Source organism: Eleutherodactylus coqui, chromosome 3, assembly GCF_035609145.1.
Source record: "Eleutherodactylus coqui strain aEleCoq1 chromosome 3, aEleCoq1.hap1, whole genome shotgun sequence".
NCBI lineage: Eukaryota > Metazoa > Chordata > Amphibia > Anura > Eleutherodactylidae > Eleutherodactylus > Eleutherodactylus coqui.
Genome location: NC_089839.1, coordinates 89,041,529 through 89,061,251, shown reverse-complemented (window position 1 = coordinate 89,061,251; position 19,723 = coordinate 89,041,529). Strand labels below are relative to the sequence as shown.

The 19,723-nt window shown below is 43.9% G+C and overlaps 1 protein-coding gene across 3 annotated transcripts in view; it reads right to left on the bottom strand.

The window, feature by feature from the left end:
• The window catches only part of DHX57 (DExH-box helicase 57), a 67,874-nt gene that overhangs the window by 16,416 nt on the left and 31,735 nt on the right, over nucleotides 1–19,723 (bottom strand). For all 3 annotated transcript variants that reach the window (XM_066595861.1, XM_066595860.1, XM_066595859.1), the window contains 4 exons: nucleotides 17,130–17,406; nucleotides 15,592–15,687; nucleotides 14,386–14,469; nucleotides 5,755–5,892 (listed from right to left, as the gene is read on the bottom strand). In XM_066595861.1, coding sequence (XP_066451958.1) covers nucleotides 5,755–5,892; nucleotides 14,386–14,469; nucleotides 15,592–15,687; nucleotides 17,130–17,406 — 595 coding nt within the window. The remainder of the gene's footprint in view (nucleotides 1–5,754; nucleotides 5,893–14,385; nucleotides 14,470–15,591; nucleotides 15,688–17,129; nucleotides 17,407–19,723) is intronic.

Below are 19,723 nucleotides of genomic sequence, written 5' to 3'. Positions count from 1 at the left end.
AGGAGCGTTCGATTCTCCTCGGTATATACACACACAGAGGAGCGTTCGATTCTCCTCGGTATATACACACACAGAGGAGCGTTCGATTCTCCTCGGTATATACACACGCACACAGAGGAGCGTTCGATTCTCCTCGGCATATACACACGCACACAGAGGAGCATTCGATTCTCCTCGGCATATACACACACACACACGCGTTCGATTCTCCTCGGTATATACACACACACAGAGGAGCGTTCGATTCTCCTCGGTATATAGACACACAGAGGAGCGTTCGATTCTCCTCGGTATATAGACACACAGAGGAGCGTTCGATTCTCCTCGGTATATAGACACACAGAGGAGCGTTCGATTCTCCTCGGTATATAGACACACAGAGGAGCGTTCGATTCTCCTCGGTATATAGACACACAGAGGAGCGTTCGATTCTCCTCGGTATATAGACACACAGAGGAGCGTTCGATTCTCCTCGGTATATAGACACACAGAGGAGCGTTCGATTCTCCTCGGTATATAGACACACACAGAGGAGCGTTCGATTCTCCTCGGTATATAGACACACACAGAGGAGCGTTCGATTCTCCTCGGTATATAGACACACACAGAGGAGCGTTCGATTCTCCTCGGTATATAGACACACACAGAGGAGCGTTCGATTCTCCTCGGTATATAGACACACACAGAGGAGCGTTCGATTCTCCTCGGTATATAGACACACACAGAGGAGCGTTCGATTCTCCTCGGTATATAGACACACACAGAGGAGCGTTCGATTCTCCTCGGTATATAGACACACACAGAGGAGCGTTCGATTCTCCTCGGTATATAGACACACACAGAGGAGCGTTCGATTCTCCTCGGTATATAGACACACACAGAGGAGCGTTCGATTCTCCTCGGTATATAGACACACACAGAGGAGCGTTCGATTCTCCTCGGTATATAGACACACACAGAGGAGCGTTCGATTCTCCTCGGTATATAGACACACACAGAGGAGCGTTCGATTCTCCTCGGTATATAGACACACACAGAGGAGCGTTCGATTCTCCTCGGTATATAGACACACACAGAGGAGCGTTCGATTCTCCTCGGTATATAGACACACACAGAGGAGCGTTCGATTCTCCTCGGTATATAGACACACACAGAGGAGCGTTCGATTCTCCTCGGTATATAGACACACACAGAGGAGCGTTCGATTCTCCTCGGTATATAGACACACACAGAGGAGCGTTCGATTCTCCTCGGTATATAGACACACACAGAGGAGCGTTCGATTCTCCTCGGTATATAGACACACACAGAGGAGCGTTCGATTCTCCTCGGTATATAGACACACACAGAGGAGCGTTCGATTCTCCTCGGTATATAGACACACACAGAGGAGCGTTCGATTCTCCTCGGTATATAGACACACACAGAGGAGCGTTCGATTCTCCTCGGTATATAGACACACACAGAGGAGCGTTCGATTCTCCTCGGTATATAGACACACACAGAGGAGCGTTCGATTCTCCTCGGTATATAGACACACACAGAGGAGCGTTCGATTCTCCTCGGTATATAGACACACACAGAGGAGCGTTCGATTCTCCTCGGTATATAGACACACACAGAGGAGCGTTCGATTCTCCTCGGTATATAGACACACACAGAGGAGCGTTCGATTCTCCTCGGTATATAGACACACACAGAGGAGCGTTCGATTCTCCTCGGTATATAGACACACACAGAGGAGCGTTCGATTCTCCTCGGTATATAGACACACACAGAGGAGCGTTCGATTCTCCTCGGTATATAGACACACACAGAGGAGCGTTCGATTCTCCTCGGTATATAGACACACACAGAGGAGCGTTCGATTCTCCTCGGTATATAGACACACACAGAGGAGCGTTCGATTCTCCTCGGTATATAGACACACACAGAGGAGCGTTCGATTCTCCTCGGTATATAGACACACACAGAGGAGCGTTCGATTCTCCTCGGTATATAGACACACACAGAGGAGCGTTCGATTCTCCTCGGTATATAGACACACACAGAGGAGCGTTCGATTCTCCTCGGTATATAGACACACACAGAGGAGCGTTCGATTCTCCTCGGTATATAGACACACACAGAGGAGCGTTCGATTCTCCTCGGTATATAGACACACACAGAGGAGCGTTCGATTCTCCTCGGTATATAGACACACACAGAGGAGCGTTCGATTCTCCTCGGTATATAGACACACACAGAGGAGCGTTCGATTCTCCTCGGTATATAGACACACACAGAGGAGCGTTCGATTCTCCTCGGTATATAGACACACACAGAGGAGCGTTCGATTCTCCTCGGTATATAGACACACACAGAGGAGCGTTCGATTCTCCTCGGTATATAGACACACACAGAGGAGCGTTCGATTCTCCTCGGTATATAGACACACACAGAGGAGCGTTCGATTCTCCTCGGTATATAGACACACACAGAGGAGCGTTCGATTCTCCTCGGTATATAGACACACACAGAGGAGCGTTCGATTCTCCTCGGTATATAGACACACACAGAGGAGCGTTCGATTCTCCTCGGTATATAGACACACACAGAGGAGCGTTCGATTCTCCTCGGTATATAGACACACACAGAGGAGCGTTCGATTCTCCTCGGTATATAGACACACACAGAGGAGCGTTCGATTCTCCTCGGTATATAGACACACACAGAGGAGCGTTCGATTCTCCTCGGTATATAGACACACACAGAGGAGCGTTCGATTCTCCTCGGTATATAGACACACACAGAGGAGCGTTCGATTCTCCTCGGTATATAGACACACACAGAGGAGCGTTCGATTCTCCTCGGTATATAGACACACACAGAGGAGCGTTCGATTCTCCTCGGTATATAGACACACACAGAGGAGCGTTCGATTCTCCTCGGTATATAGACACACACAGAGGAGCGTTCGATTCTCCTCGGTATATAGACACACACAGAGGAGCGTTCGATTCTCCTCGGTATATAGACACACACAGAGGAGCGTTCGATTCTCCTCGGTATATAGACACACACAGAGGAGCGTTCGATTCTCCTCGGTATATAGACACACACAGAGGAGCGTTCGATTCTCCTCGGTATATAGACACACACAGAGGAGCGTTCGATTCTCCTCGGTATATAGACACACACAGAGGAGCGTTCGATTCTCCTCGGTATATAGACACACACAGAGGAGCGTTCGATTCTCCTCGGTATATAGACACACACAGAGGAGCGTTCGATTCTCCTCGGTATATAGACACACACAGAGGAGCGTTCGATTCTCCTCGGTATATAGACACACACAGAGGAGCGTTCGATTCTCCTCGGTATATAGACACACAGAGGAGCGTTCGATTCTCCTCGGTATATAGACACACAGAGGAGCGTTCGATTCTCCTCGGTATATAGACACACAGAGGAGCGTTCGATTCTCCTCGGTATATAGACACACAGAGGAGCGTTCGATTCTCCTCGGTATATAGACACACAGAGGAGCGTTCGATTCTCCTCGGTATATACACACACAGAGGAGCGTTCGATTCTCCTCGGTATATACACACAGAGGAGCGTTCGATTCTCCTCGGTATATACACACAGAGGAGCGTTCGATTCTCCTCGGTATATACACACAGAGGAGCGTTCGATTCTCCTCGGTATATACACACAGAGGAGCGTTCGATTCTCCTCGGTATATACACACAGAGGAGCGTTCGATTCTCCTCGGTATATACACACAGAGGAGCGTTCGATTCTCCTCGGTATATACACACAGAGGAGCGTTCGATTCTCCTCGGTATATACACACAGAGGAGCGTTCGATTCTCCTCGGTATATACACACAGAGGAGCGTTCGATTCTCCTCGGTATATACACACAGAGGAGCGTTCGATTCTCCTCGGTATATATACACACACACAGAGGAGCGTTCGATTCTCCTCGGTATATATACACACACACACAGAGGAGCGTTCGATTCTCCTCGGTATACACACACACACACACACACACACACAGAGGAGTGTTCGATTCTCCTCAGTATACACACACACAGAGGAGTGTTCGATTCTCCTCAGTATACACACACACACACACACACACACACACACACACACACACACGCGCGTTCGATTCTCCTCGGTATATACACACACACAGAGGAGCGTTCGATTCTCCTTGGTATATACACACACAGAGGAGCGTTCGATTCTCCTCGGTATATACACACACAGAGGAGCGTTCGATTCTCCTCGGTATATACACACACAGAGGAGCGATAGATTCTCCTCGGTATATACACACACACACACACACACACACACAGAGGAGCGTTCGATTCTCCTCGGTATACACACACACACACACACACACACACACACACACACACACACACAGAGGAGCGTTCGATTCTCCTTGGTATATACACACACACACACACACACACACACACACACACACACAGAGGAGCGTTCGATTCTCCTCGGTATACACACACACACACACACACACACACACACACACACAGAGGAGCGTTCGATTCTCCTTGGTATATACACACACACACACACACACACACACACACACAGAGGAGCGTTCGATTCTCCTTGGTATATACACACACACACACACACACACACACACACACACACACACAGAGGAGCGTTCGATTCTCCTCGGTATACACACACACACACACACACACACACACACACACACACACACACACACACACACAGAGGAGCGTTCGATTCTCCTCAGTATATACACACACACACAGGAGCGTTCGATTCTCCTCAGTATATACACACACAGGGGAGCGTTCGATTCTCCTCAGTATATATACACACACACACACACAGGGGAGCGTTCGATTCTCCTCAGTATATACACACACACAGGGAGGAGTGGTCGATTCTCCTCAGTATATACACACGGAGGAGCGTTCGATTCTCCTCAGTATATACACACACACGGAGAAGCGTTAGATTCTCCTCAGTATACACACACATACGGCGGAGCGTTCGATTCTCCTCAGTATATACACACACACAGGGGAGCGTTAAATTCTCCTCGGTATATACACACACACACACACACAAGGGAGCGTTAGATTCTCCTCAGTATATATACAGAGGAGCGTTAGATTCTCCTGAGTATACAAATCATTTTCGTAGGACATTATGTATCGCGGATTTTTAGTTTTTCACGCTTACAATGGAGTTTTGAAGTTGCAACTCCTTTACTTTTCCTATTAGGATGTAAAAAATGACTGTGACAAATTTCATGTTTGTACAGTTCAGATGTGTGTTATTAGTTACATTACATTAGGAGGTCACTTACGTTTGCACTTACACTTGAATAATCAAGTTGCAACCCCTTTACTTTTCCTATTTAGCACCTATAGAATGGTCATGCCCAAATTCAAGTTTGTACGACAACGAGAAGTTAGAGAATTAGATTAGGTACATTACTTACTTTTGCACTTAGGAAAAGTAAAGGGGTCACAACTCGATTATACAATGCTAAGTGCAAAACTAAGTGCACCCTTATGTAACGTGACTAATCTAATTCTCTAACTTCCTGGTGTCATTCAAACATGAAATGTGGCACGAGCATTCCAGCAGAGCTGCTGATTTTTGCTTTTTACCTACAGGCTTCATGTTCCCACTTGTAGTTATTAATAATAATTAATAATAATAATAATTAAGTAAGAAAGGCACTTACCTCCTCCCCTGTACTTTCAACTACTCCATCTCCCTTCTGAGCCCATCTTCTCTCAATATCTCTAGCCCTAAGCCCTTCTTTTACAAAGCCGATGTCAGACAGAAGTTCTGTGAACTGTCGTTTCAAACTAGCCATTTCCTGCAATATAAGAAAAATTACGTAATGCAATATTGCATTAAATTGTAGTATCGTATGTTTTTTTTTTTAATTAAAGTATTTTTTATTAAACTTTTTCACCTTTTGCATATTTTAAAACATTTTTTTTAACAAATCTTTGGTTTCCCCTCCCCCTCTCACCCACCCCCTCCCCCTCCCCCTCCCCCTCTCACCCACCCCCTTCCCCTCACCCCCCTCCCTCCCCCATCCCCCCTAAGATCTCTCTCTCAACGTTCTGTTCTTTGGGTAAACTGTCTCTGAATGAACACAGTGTTGTGTCGTAAACAATAATAACAGTTCTTGTAACGTATATTTGTTTTCTTCTTTGGTCTTCGTGTTGCTTATCTTCTTGCTGTTTTCTTTTATTGATTCAGGGTTAGATTTTTTGTTGCATTCGAGGGGGGGTCATATTTCTTTTGCCCGTTGCCCGGTCTCTCTCTCTCTCCAATCCCTCCTTTCTTAACTTTTCCCTATTACTCCTTACCACTTTATTTTATTGTATATCGAGTCTGTAATTTGTTCTACATTTCCCAATAAACTTTATATATATCCATTACATACGTTGTTATGTCTTAGTAAATCCCCGGTTTACTGGTGCCTCCCCACACGGCTCACCACTCCCTATGTATTTGATCCAACATTACTGCTCTGGGCGTGTATCCATCTCAGCCATATGTCCTGATATTTTTGACTGGTCTTACGCTTAGTGTAAATACTCCTTTCCCACGGTAAAATTTGGTTGACCTTATTTTTGAATTCTCCCAGCGTGGGTGGTTCTTCGTCCAACCAGCGCTGGGCTATTGTTTTTCTGGCTATATACAATAGTCTGGCTACCGCTAGTTTTTCATGATCATCTAATGTTAGATCCTGTATGTATCCCAGAATGCACACGTATGGTGTAAAGTCCATACGTATGCCAAATGCCGCGTTAATTGCATTTCTTATTCCCATCCAATATCTGTGCAATTTCGGACATCGCCATAGCATGTGGATTAGGTCCGCCGTGTGGGTTTTGCACCTTACACATATCGGGGAGGTTCTCATTCCTATATTGTGTAAGAAGGCCGGGGTGCGGTACACTCTGTGTATTAGAAATATTTGTGAGACTCTGTGTGATTCGCTCAGAGATAGCTTGGGTGTCATTTGTAGGATTTCCTCCCAGTGCGACTCCTCAATGGGCCCTATGTCTGCCTCCCATTTTGCTCTTGTTGATAACGGGTTGTGTGCATTGACCGTGTCCTGTATATGGGAATATAGTACAGATATTTTCCCCGCTGTGGTGGTGGCTTTTCCTATTATGTCCGCTACTATATTTATTACCATTGTTATTTCCGCCGTGTTTTTTTCCGCTTGTATAGCGTGTCTAAGTTGCAGATATTTGTAAAAGTCACTATTGGGGATGTCGTGGTTTTGCCTTAACTGCTCGAAGGTTTTTAGTTCCCCCCCCTCCAGTATCTGGTCCATTCTCCTAACTCCCCTGTCTTTCCACCCTTGGAATCCTTTTAGCTTGTTGATTTCTGGCAGGTGCGGGTTATTCCATATGGGGGTATGTTGTGTGCAGTTTTTTATATCAAGCATGTTTCTGGTCTTCCACCATATTTTATGTATCAATAATAGCGTGGGGGCACTTTGACCGTTTTTTTTAAACGCTCCACGTTCCAGGGTTTCAAACAAATGTGATCCGTTAAAGAGATTTTTAAGGATTCTGAAACTAGCGTCGTGTGTTTCTTCTGTCTCCCATCCCCTGAGATGTTGCAGCTGGGAGGCCATGAAGTACGAGAACGGATTGGGCAAGGCTAATCCTCCCTTTTCTTTTGAATTGTATAGCAGTTCTAATTTTATCCTAGGTGTCTTCCCTCCCCATATGAGTTCTCTAAACAGTCCCTTGGCCTTGTGGAAAAATTTTTGTGTTATCCAGTGTGGGGAGTTGTGTATTAGATACAGTAATTGGGGCATCCATATCATTTTTATAAGATTCACTCTTCCTATGATTGTCATGGGTAGTTTTTTCCATATGTGAAGTTTTTGTTTCCATTTTTCCATAAGTGGTTCCAGGTTTATTTTCCTGTACTCACTGACCTCTTTCGTAATTTTAACTCCCAGATATTTAATTGTTGGGGTGCATTTCAGGGTTAATTCTCTGTTGGCAACTTGCATGTCTGGGGTGTCTATTGATAGTATTTCGGATTTGGTCCAATTGATAGCGAGTCCTGAGAAGGCTCCAAATTCTTTTATTGTTTGCATCGTGGTTTCTAAAGATTTTTCCCTGTCCCCTAAAAATAATAACATGTCGTCTGCATACAAAGCGATTTTCTCCTCCATGTTTTCTCTTATGAATCCCACTATTTCCTGGTGTGACCGAATTTTGCATGCTAGGGGCTCTATTGCAAGTGCAAACAGGAGTGGCGATAGTGGGCATCCCTGCCTTGTCCCTCTATGTAGTGGGAATGTTTCTGATGACCCCCCGTTGATGGACACATCCGCCTCCGCTCTAGCATATAGGAGTTTTACTCGTCTCACAAATATTGGGCCACAGCCCATTTTTTCTAGTACCTTCCACAGGTATTGCCACTCAACGCTATCAAACGCCTTGGCCGCGTCCAGTGAGCATATGATTCTGTCTCCGGTATTATCTACGGGTATTTGTAGGTTTAGAAATACTCTACGGATGTTCGTTGCTGTTGATCTTGCTGGTATAAACCCACTCTGGTCTGGATGCACCAAGGTGGATGCCACTTGTGATAGCCGCTTGGCTAAAACTTTTGCTATAATTTTGACATCCGCGTTTAACAGCGATATCGGCCTATACGAGTCCATCAACAGGGGGTCCTTTTCTGGTTTTAACAGAATTATTATTTTTGCTTTTCGCATTGTTTGTGGCAGTTCCCCTTCCTTTTCCGCCCCCGCCCATGTCTCCAGGAGTTGTGGTAATAAAGTGTCTGCATGTTGTTTGTAAAATTCTATTGGGAAACCATCCTCCCCTGGGGCCTTGTTATTTTGCATATCTTTTACTGCCTCTTGCATCTCCTCCAAGTCTATTGGAGCATCTAGAAACTCTCTCTGTTCCTCCGTCAATTTATGTGTTCTTATATCCGCCAAGTATTCCTCGATTTGTTCTACCGTTTTTTCCAGTTTCGAGGAATACAGAGAGGAGTAAAATTCCCGTGCAATCTCTCTTATGGATGTTGCGTCCCTGACTATCTCGCCTTGTGCGTCTTTTAGTTCAATGATGTATGTGGGGCTAGTTTGTGCTCGGGCTATAACTGCCAGCATATGTCCCGTTTTTTCTCCCTCCTCATAATATGTCTGTTTCCTGAACCCATTTTTAGTGGCTGCCGTTTCTAGGACGTATTTATTAAGGGCCTCTTGGGCCTGTTTCCATAGGTTGAGTGTTGTTATAGTTTTCTCTTTTATGTAATTTTCTTCTGATTCTTTTAGTTTGTCTCGTATTTTTTGCCCTCTTTCTCTATGTCCTTTTTTTGCCTGTGTGATTTGCTGTATGTATACCCCCCTCATATATGCCTTCATGGCCTCCCAGCAAATCGTCATACTTGTGGTATCCTTATTTAATATGAAGTATTCCTCTAGTGTTTTTTTCACTATTTCCTTGTTTAATATGTTTAGCCAGTGCGAGTTCAGATTCCATCTTTTTTGGGAATGACTCACAGTGTTACTGTGCTGTATGTCCAGACGTAGGATGGAGTGGTCAGAAACAACTCTTGGTAGATATTCTATCGAGGTTATATCTCTATATATCTGAATATTCCCTACCGCTAGGTCTATTCTAGATAAGCATTGGTATGTGGATGAGTAGCAGGAGTATTGTTTGTTTGTGGGGTGCCGTGTTCTCCATATGTCTATCAATGATATCTCGTTTATTAGTTTACCTAGTGGTGTCAGGTTCCTTTCTTCGTTTGCGTTTCCTGCCCTTAGTCTGTCCTGTGCAGGGTTAATGACCGAATTAAAGTCGCCTATGATAAGGACTGGAATGTCCGGTTTATCTGTTATGAAACCTATAACTTGCCTCATTATCATGTTATTATATGGTGGCGGGATATATACTGAAGCTATAATGCATGTGTAGTTGTAGATTCTGCAGTGTAGGCATATAAAGCGGCCTTCTGGGTCAATTTTTCGTGAGAGACATTTAAACGGTATATTTCTGTGTATCACTATGCTGACCCCCCTGGAATACCTCGTGTGTGTGGAGTGGAAGCTCTGACCCATCCCCCCTATTTTGAACGTGTCCGTATTTTCTTTTGATAAATGTGTTTCCTGCAAGCATATAATAGCCGGGCCTTGTTCCTTGATGACTTGCAGTACTGCTGATCGTTTTGTCTGGTCACTCATACCTCTCACGTTCCACGATACGACCCTTATCCTACTACCCATTTTCCTTGTTTTTTGTTTTCCGCAGGGTTATTATTTTCTGGACGCCTCCACCCCTTTTTGTTTTTATGAGTGAGACGCACTGGGAGGGTCCCCATCTCTGTATTTGTGTCTCGCCCGTGTCGCCCCGTATATGTGTATGTGTATTACTGTTTGTTCTCCGCATAGGGCTTCTCCAGTAACATTTTGGTTTGGTCCCCCACATCCCCCAGTACAGACATTTATCCACATTTACTATACATATTTTCGTTATTTGCAACACATTTATCATTTGTACATTTACGTTGACATTTCTTCCCCTTATCCCACCCTGAATCATTTTTCTATCGTTTAACCTTATCCCTTTTAACTGTATCTTATCTAATATTCCCCTAATATGCGAGAGAGAGACCAAACAACAGACACCCCCAACATGTAACTCACTGATCCGTTGTCTCATCGGATCGGGGTACCAGTCCTCCATTCTCCTACGCGATGCATCCTGTCGTCCCAGGAGCTCCTTTCAGAAATTTTCGGTTCCCTTTGCATGAACGTTTCTTTAGGTGCAGCCTCTTCATGGTGTCTTGCGCGGCGATCTTCCCCTCCGAATCTGTTCTTCATTTTGATCTATCCAGGCACCTGCATCTTTTGGGTTTTCAAAGAATTGTGTCGTGCCCAGCGCCGCCACTCTCAGTTTAGCCGGGTACAGCATCCCGTAGGGCACTTGTAGGTTTCGCAGTCGTCTTTTTATTTCTACAAATGTTGCTTGCTTCTTTTGTATTTCCATGGAGAAATCTGGATAGAAGGAGACTTTCACGCCATTATATTGGATTTCACCCTTTTCGCGGGCCTTTTGGAGTATGGTATCACGGTCTCTGTAATGCAGTACTTTGATGAGTATCGGTCTGGCTGGAGCCCCCAGGGGGAGGGGTCGTGTCGGTACACGGTGGGCTCTTTCGACTGCAAACATTGCAGTTAGAGTGTTTCTTCCGAACAGTTCGGGCAGCCATGTTTCAAAAAATTCTGCAGGGTTTCTTCCTTCCGTCTTTTCTGGGAGGCCCACAATCCGCACGTTGTTCCTTCTTGACCTATTTTCTAGGTCGTCTACCTTGTTCTGTAGATATTGTATGTCATGCAGATTTTTTTCCACGTCTCGCTGCATCGGCTGTATTGCGTCTTCTACGTCGCTTATACGTTGTTCAGTTTCTGTCAGACGCTCTGATATTTTCCTCATATCTTGCCGTAGCAGGTTTACATTACTTTGCATCGCCCCCATCTGCATATTAAGGTTGTTCAGTGATGCGTTGCCTTTAGTGATTTCGCTGAATATTTCTTTCAACGTAGGCTCCCTGGCGCACCTTTCGTCCTCCTGCCTTTGATCTTTTTTGGCGGCATCTTCTGCACTTTGGGAGGTGTCTCGTATAGTGCTTTCTGAGGTGTCTGCGTGATTTGCGCTGTGCGTGCATATGCCTGGGCTGCTTGCATTATTCATGCTGTCTTCTGTGTAGTGTTCGTCTGGATTGACACTGTTTGCACCTTTATTTTTGTAGTTGGGGTTGTCTGCCTGACTTGTGACTTCCTGCTTATTTCCAGCATGATCTTGTACAGCATGTAGACTATTTTGTTTTTCCTTGTCCTTGCTGTGTTTAGCAGGGTCCGTTGTTGTGTTTGCTTTGTCTGCTCTTTCCTTTTGACTTTCACTTTCTGCATGTACTGTCTGCAGCTTCTTCCTCCCCTCCTGCTCCCTCCGTTTGTGTGCTTCTCTGTGGGCTCTCCCGCTCTCCCCTCTGTTGTTTTGGGCTTATGGAGTCCTGTTTTCTGCCCCCCTCCTCCCTGGCATACCCCGCCAGTTTACGTGCTGTGTCTGCACTGTTTGTGCTGGGCCGCGGTATGAGCGTTCTCGGCTCCCTCCCTCCGGCGCCATGTTGTTTCTGCCTGCCGCCGGCTTCATCTGCCTTCCCCCGCTCCTTGCCTCGCACCATTAACTCTGCTGCTGTCTGTTCTGTCTCCGGAGCTTGCTACTGTGCCTCCGCTGCTTTTTGATTGCCTTTCGGCGTCTCTGGGTCCCGTTAACAGGATGGGAATGTCGGATCTTGCAGGAGCTACTCTGAGATGCGACTATCTACATCTCCGGCCAGGCTCCGCCCCCCCAGTATCGTATGTTTAGTAAACTAGGCCTAGGAGTTCAGCAAATAGATGCCCAGGTTTCATACTTAAAAAGGTTGTCTACTTGATTTCCTTTTTGTTAGACAGGTCTTCCAAAAGCAAGCTGATCACAGGCGGTCCTGGGGAACCTGGCAGCAAGTCTTCAATTTATCTCCAGCAGAACCATAGTGCAAATGAAACCTTATGCTGTCCAATGAAATCAATGGGGTGTCTGTGTGATACATGGACAAGCGGAGTCCTCCAGGGAGAGACGCTCTTTGTAGCCAAGCTATATTATAAGTCACTGATTGAGGCATCATAGTGCATTTAAAATGGATTTGCCATACCAGAAAGCTACTTTAAGCCTTCGGCGCTGTTCACATTGTCCTCCTTGGCTGCTTTTGAGCTCAGCTCTATTAAGACAGACCTGTGATCTGTGACTACAGATTAGGCAATGTAACTAAACTATAGTCACGGATCACAGTTCAGTCCTAATAAAGCCAAGCTAAAAGTAGCCAATGAGCAAGATCTGAGCAAATATAAGATAATCATTCTCCATAGGTATCAAATTGCACCTCAAGTTTGAGCTCCTCACTGATCGGTTGCTTTAACTCCTTAATGCTACTGGATGCAAGTTTACATCCTGGCAAGGTGGTACTTAATGCAACAGGACATAAGCTTACATCCTGCAAATGGCGCGAGTTCAGAAGAGAATCCTACAACGGGAGCCGGCTGTTGATGATGGCCGGCCTCCTGCTGCAACAGCAGGGATCGATGACAACAGTGATCCCCACTGTTAACCCCTACATCCATCCCACAATCAATGTACAGTATGGCATATAAAAGGGTTCACAGAGGGATCGCTGGTATCTCAGCCTGCCATGGCCTATGATCACTCTTGTAAACGATAAGGAATTGCAGTACAAAAGTACTGTAATGCATTATCATAGTGATCATAGCTTTTATGGTTCAAGTCCCCAACAGGGACATAAAAAATGTCCCCACCTGTTTTTTTTCATGTATAAGCAATCCCACATATTTTATATTATTGTATCCATAACTATCTGTACAGTAAATTGAACACACCATATATCCTGCATGCCAAAAAGAAAAAAAAACAGAAGCAAAATACTTATTTTGATCATTTTGTCTACCCCCCAAAAAAGCAATCAAAGTGATTTTAAAAAGCCTTATGTATCTGAAAAAGGGAACCAATAAAACTGCAGCTCATCACATAAAAAAACAAGCCCTCACAGAGCTCTGTCCATGAAAAGTTAAGTTATGGCACCTTGAATGCAATGAGGTAAAAAATAAATAAATAAATAATAAATGTTTGAGGAAAAACCTAAAATTAGTATAAAAGAAAAAAAAAGTGTTACAATACATTATATGTATCCAAAAATCACACCAACAAAGCTACAGTTCGCCCCGCAAAAAACAAGCCCTCATACAGCCATGTCAACAGAAATTTTTTTTTTTTAAAAAAAAAGGTATCGCTTTTGAAAAGTGGAGATGAAAATCCCCCCCCAAAAAATCAGTGTCCTTGTTTGCAAACTAGGCCTTGTCCTTAATGGGTTAAGGATTAGAGATGAGCGAGCGTACTCGGAAAAGCACTACTCGCTCGAGTAATTTGCTTTATCCGAGTATCGCTGTGCTCGTCCCTGAAGATTCGGGTGCCGCTGCGGCTGACAGGTGAGTCGCAGCGGGGAGCAGGGGAGAGCGGGCGGGAGAGAGGGAGAGAAAGATCTTACCTCCGTTCCTCCCCGCTCTCCCCTGCAGCTCCCCGCTCCGTGCCGGCACCCGAATCTTCAGGGACAAGCACAGCGATACTCGGATAAAGCAAATTACTCGAGCGAGTAGTGCTTTTCCGAGTACGCTCGCTCATCTCTATTAAGGATCAGAGACAATTCAGTGTGAAAATATGAAAAAAAATAGAAGAAGATTTCTGAAAAGAATATTTACCTGAAGCACTCTAGAAGACAGAAAATGATCCCGGCAATACTGGAATCCAGCCCGTGGGTTCTCTCTGATGACTGTGCTCCATGCCTGCACAAGTGGAGAAAAACAGAGTTTCAGAGTTTCAATTAACCTAATCCACAAGACAGCGGTCAAGTTTTTTAAGACTATAGATTTTTAGCTGTTTTAAAGCATAAACTAAAATGCTGCCTCTTCTAAATATTTGTATTTATCCAGAGATGTAGCATAATCTTCTGGGTGCATGTGGTGAAACTGTACCAGCGCCCTTCACATCACCGAAAATGCCCCATTTCTATGATATACACCACAGAGTGTAGGTTCTGTACACAATGTCCACATTGAGTATTTACTTGTATAGGGAGATTGAAGTGAATAGGACGGAGCTAGCAGTACAATCTAATGTATATAGGCACAGCCAACAGTACTGACGTTTTACTACAGGGAAAAAAAGAAAAAAAAGGGATTTGAACCTGATGGATTTTAACATGTCACATCATTAGGTCTCCTAAATGGAATCTGTCAGCATAAACATGGTGTCCAAACTGCAGACATCATGTTTTAGAGCAGGAGAAGCTGAGCAGCTCCATATAGCAGTCCATTTTGGCACAAAACCAAAATGTCACCAGATTAAAGTTATTGTATGAGGTGTTTCTTTCTTTTCTGGGTCCCGTTAAAAATAAAAAAAATATATAGTAAAATGATATAGAGCAATGTGATAGGTCATCTTTAAGTAGTATGCAAGACAAGATTTAGCTTTTAGTCAGCTTCAACTCATGTGGAGTCCTGTGCCACATAAAGCGTCAGACAAAAACAACAAAAGCAATGGATACATTAACCTTTTCCAATCCAATTTGTATCCTGGCTTTCCTAGGGGGCTTATTTTTTTCTGCCATTATAAAATAAAAGCCAGTACTGCATGAGGTGACACGTTGGATAGGTTTCGACAGCAGAGAGGCTGGCAATATACAGTAAGAGAACACCGACGGATGTCTTCCAACATCAGAGCTGTACAGCCTTAAATCATAATGTCTTTAAACGTCAGACAGTGGATTGGAAAGGGTTTAGTCCTAAGTTGTTATGACCCTTAGATCATTTTTATAGAGTCAATATTTTTACAATTTGTAGAAATGTATGCTTTCACAATATGAAAACTGTTTAATTTTTCCTCTGGGATAGAGCTGCAGCCTTTACCTTGTAAGCCTGAAGAAGAGCCAAGTGATCACTGTTGGCTACAGCAAATTCTAGCTTTTTCTTGTTTGCTTCTTCCTTTTTATCCCATGGACACACCTGAAAAAGAATAAAAGATATTAGCTTCATGAAAAACAGGCCAAGCAACAGAATGCCAGTAGGTTTAGGTTAATTGACAATTATGCATTTTTTTCCCCATAATGACAAAATGTTCACATCACATTTATAGCCCACAATTTGGTGTACATGCTGGAAAAATACAAAAGGCACCCGTAGGACTCCATTTACTTGCTGGTACACCTTTCTATTGCATGGTATGGAATACCATATGCCATTTCATACAGATATAGAGTAAAAAAAATGCATACTGCACTATGCACACATTATATGAATAATGCTAGTTTATGGGCAAAGTATTCCACTGTATGCCTATGTAGGATATATATCACAGCCTTCTGTTGAAGATTGAGAACTCCTCTGAGGTAGACTATGAACATTCCCTTAATCTGATCCTCCCATTTATCACGACACGTCCCTGTGCAGAAGCGGCATAAATGGATGACACGATGATGGGCTATTTATTTTGCATGTGTGTGTGTGTGTGATTCTTTTCACTGAGTGGGAATTTGAGGAGAGGTGTTCTAAAAGTGGCTACCCTCCGACGCTCACAATAAAGACCCTTATAGACGGGACAATCGTTAAAAAAAAAATCGTTCAAACGAGCAAAAGTAAATGATAATTATTCACTTTTTGTTTGTTGGCTATTTTCTGAAGGAATAACAACCATTGTTGGCTCGTTCACTTATCGTTCAGTTTAAATACCGATCGTTCAGTTGTTCTCAGTCACTTATACAGCGAATGTGAACGACTGAACAACTTCTTGTTTGAATGAACCAACGATGTATCTGCCTGTATAAACAGGCTGCCCGAGCGAACTCTGACGTCATTTACTCATTCAAAACAATAAAGGTTTGGTGTAAACAGACCCCAAGCATGACAGGTGATGATCTCTTTACAATGTAAAGAGCCTGTGTTGCTTCGCCCAATCATTAACTCATTCGCCCCTCAAAAAAGACAGCATGAATTAAGTAGAAAATTCCCTTTTCAATGACCCCTTCTGTTATTAATTAATTCTCATAATGGAAACCAGAGTTGTAGTTCATACCACAGACTGATAAAACTATACGAGATCTTTATAGGCCAGTTTCACGTCTGCATCAGAACCTTAAGCCAGAGGTTCCATCACAGATCCGTCTGAAAATACCAGAAGAAAAAACATTGCATGCAGTGCTTTTTCTTCCATCCAAAAGCCGGGCAGCTCGGCAGAATGCGTGTGGACCCCATTATATTCAATGGGTTATACCCAATGCTATTCGGTTACATCCAGAAACGTAACTGGTCGCTGGTGAGGATTCCCCTTTCCTGCTTTCCGAACAAAGCAGGAAAGCTGAATTCCCAGCGCAGATGTGAAAGCATCCTTATTCTGCAAACTAACATAGCTGCTAAAGAGAAATGTAGATTTAAAATGCCAGAATACTCACAAAAGGAGACTTAGAGGCCAGGCTGGCAGCGATAGTGAGAGCAGGGTCCAGACACCGAAAGATGGCACCAAAGAGCATGAATTTACCAATCCTCACATCCACTGGCAGAGAGGCCAAATGGTACCCAAGTGGTGTCAGCTTTTCTTGCTGGGTAAGTGCCCCGAGGTTCTGAAGACGTAACCTGGAGGCATGCAGAGACTCCACTCCGGGGGGTTCTATTAATTTTGACAAGACTGTTTCCAGACGACACTCTGAAAACACCTCTAAAATTTTTATTCTGTCAATAAAAAAAATATACATAAAAATTAAAGTTTGCAGATGAACTGACAGAGTTAACTTTTAAAATAGCAAGTGACAATGTTCACTGAACACTAAGGAAAGCACAGACATAGATTTAAATGCAGATTACCATTATGTTGTGAGAGCCCCGTGTCTATTGTTATTTATTTAAATTGTTAACCTTACAGTTTTTATTAACCTGAAGGGAAGAAAAATGTGTCAGAGTAAATAATCACAAAGTGTATGTACTTGTATATGTCATAGGTAATAGTAAACATGGAAAGATTAATTTCTTAATTTCTAAAACCTCATGGCCACTGGTGGATAGGATACCGCATGCAGGAGCCCACAAAGGAATCCGACCCTACCCGCGGCCGAGGACACCGCTTACCCATTCAGGTCTTCGGTGTACCTGTTCAGGTCTTCTATTTTCTTCACAGCGGATGTGTGGGGAAGCTCCAACCGGCGTGCTGCCACACATGCGCAGTAGGGTTTTTTTTTTTCTAACTCAATGGAAGCCGTCCATGTGGGAACCGCAGTGAAATGGGGCATTCTGCGATTTGTTTTCTGGACCAAAAGGTCTGCAAAACAAATCCGCATGCTTAATTCATGTGCGGACGCCCGTGTTTCCCTATGGGCGGCTTGGTTTGCGGATTCCGCAAATCAGATCCACCTGTGGACATTGGGCCTTAGGGAGATTTAAAATGTTATTAAGCTATATACTGTATATCCACACCCCTCTATTATCTAACGCATTTCTTTTTTACTGGAGCCACTGCGAGGGATACTATTACTACTGAGGCCACTGTGGGGGTCACTATTACTACTGAGGCCACTGTGGGGGTCACTATTACTACTGAGGCCACTATGGGGGTCACCATTACTGCTACGGCCACATTCAATTTTTACTGTAAAATATATTTTTCAATACACTTACAAAACTTAATTGTAAACAGAAATCAAGGGGAATAGCCATATAGAGTTTTACATCTGTGAAAAAAAGAAACCCTTTTGGGGAGGTTGTCAAACATAATTTGAACAAACTAGAAATCTAAGGATCAAGTAATCGAGTTAGCACAAAAAGGTGAGCAATTAAAGCAGATAGGATTTTAGCACATAACAGAAATTGCTTTAAATCCAGATTTCCTAGTTTTTCATAAATTTGCTTTGCTTGAAGCACAGGAATGCATGTAATTAAACCAGCTGTTGCTGTTCAGAGCTTTGTATGGCCATTTATAATGCCCAATGTCCATGGGCGGATCTGCAAATCAAGCCGCCCATAGAGAAACGTGCATCTGCACCTGAATTAAAGCATGCGGATTTGATTTTCAGACCTTTTGGTCCGGAAAACATATCGCAGCATGCTCCATTTCACTGTGTTTCCATTGAAGTTAATGGGAGCTGTCCGATCCGCAAGTGAATTTTAAAATCCACGGAAAAGCAGGAGTTAAAACAAAAAACACACCCCACAAAGCCGCAGTGAAGAAAATAGAACACCTGGACCGGTAAGCAAAAGACCCGGATGGGTACACAGTTGCCTTTGGCCACGGGCGGATTCCGCTGTGGGCCCCCACATGAGAATCCGATCCGTCCGTGGACATGAGGCCTAAACGTAACCACATTTTAATAGTTTTTTCTAAAGCGTACAGAATAGGCCATTGCAAAAATGCTTCTAATGTGTTTAATCAGCCTATTCTGTTTTTTTTTTTTTTTTTTTTTAGAGAAAACCCATCTTCGGCTCACTGCATAGCTTAATAGGGAGCTCTTGTCTATGCTGTGTCTGCACAGTTATGTCTAGTGCAGCCACAGCAGATATCTACATTGCTGTCCATGTATCCCCCACACCTGGCATTGTAACTTTCCTGCCTCTTTTTTCCTCCGATGCTCTTAGATTACCCTCCTGCCTCCTCCTATCTGCCCCTTAGCACTATGTAAGGATAAGTCTCCTCTTCCCAGTGTGCCTGGTCCCTTCCAGACCCCATGCATTGTCAGGGTCGCAGTGCATCAGGTGTACAGTACTGTATGTCACAGACTGATGCACTGAGACACTGATGGGGTCTGGCAGGGAAGCTATCAGCTTCTCCTTACATGGCGCTGGGGAGCCAATGAGAGAAGGCAATTAGCTAATTATTAAACCGCCATGGGAAAGAAGGCAGGAAGGTTACATACCAACTCTATGTTCAACTATGTAGTTAACTGAAGATGGATTTCTTTAGCAAGAGTCCTCTATGAAGAATGTACAGAATAGGCTGATTAAACACATTAATAATCTTAATTTGTATCACGCCAAACTATTCTGCAGAACTTTCAAGCAT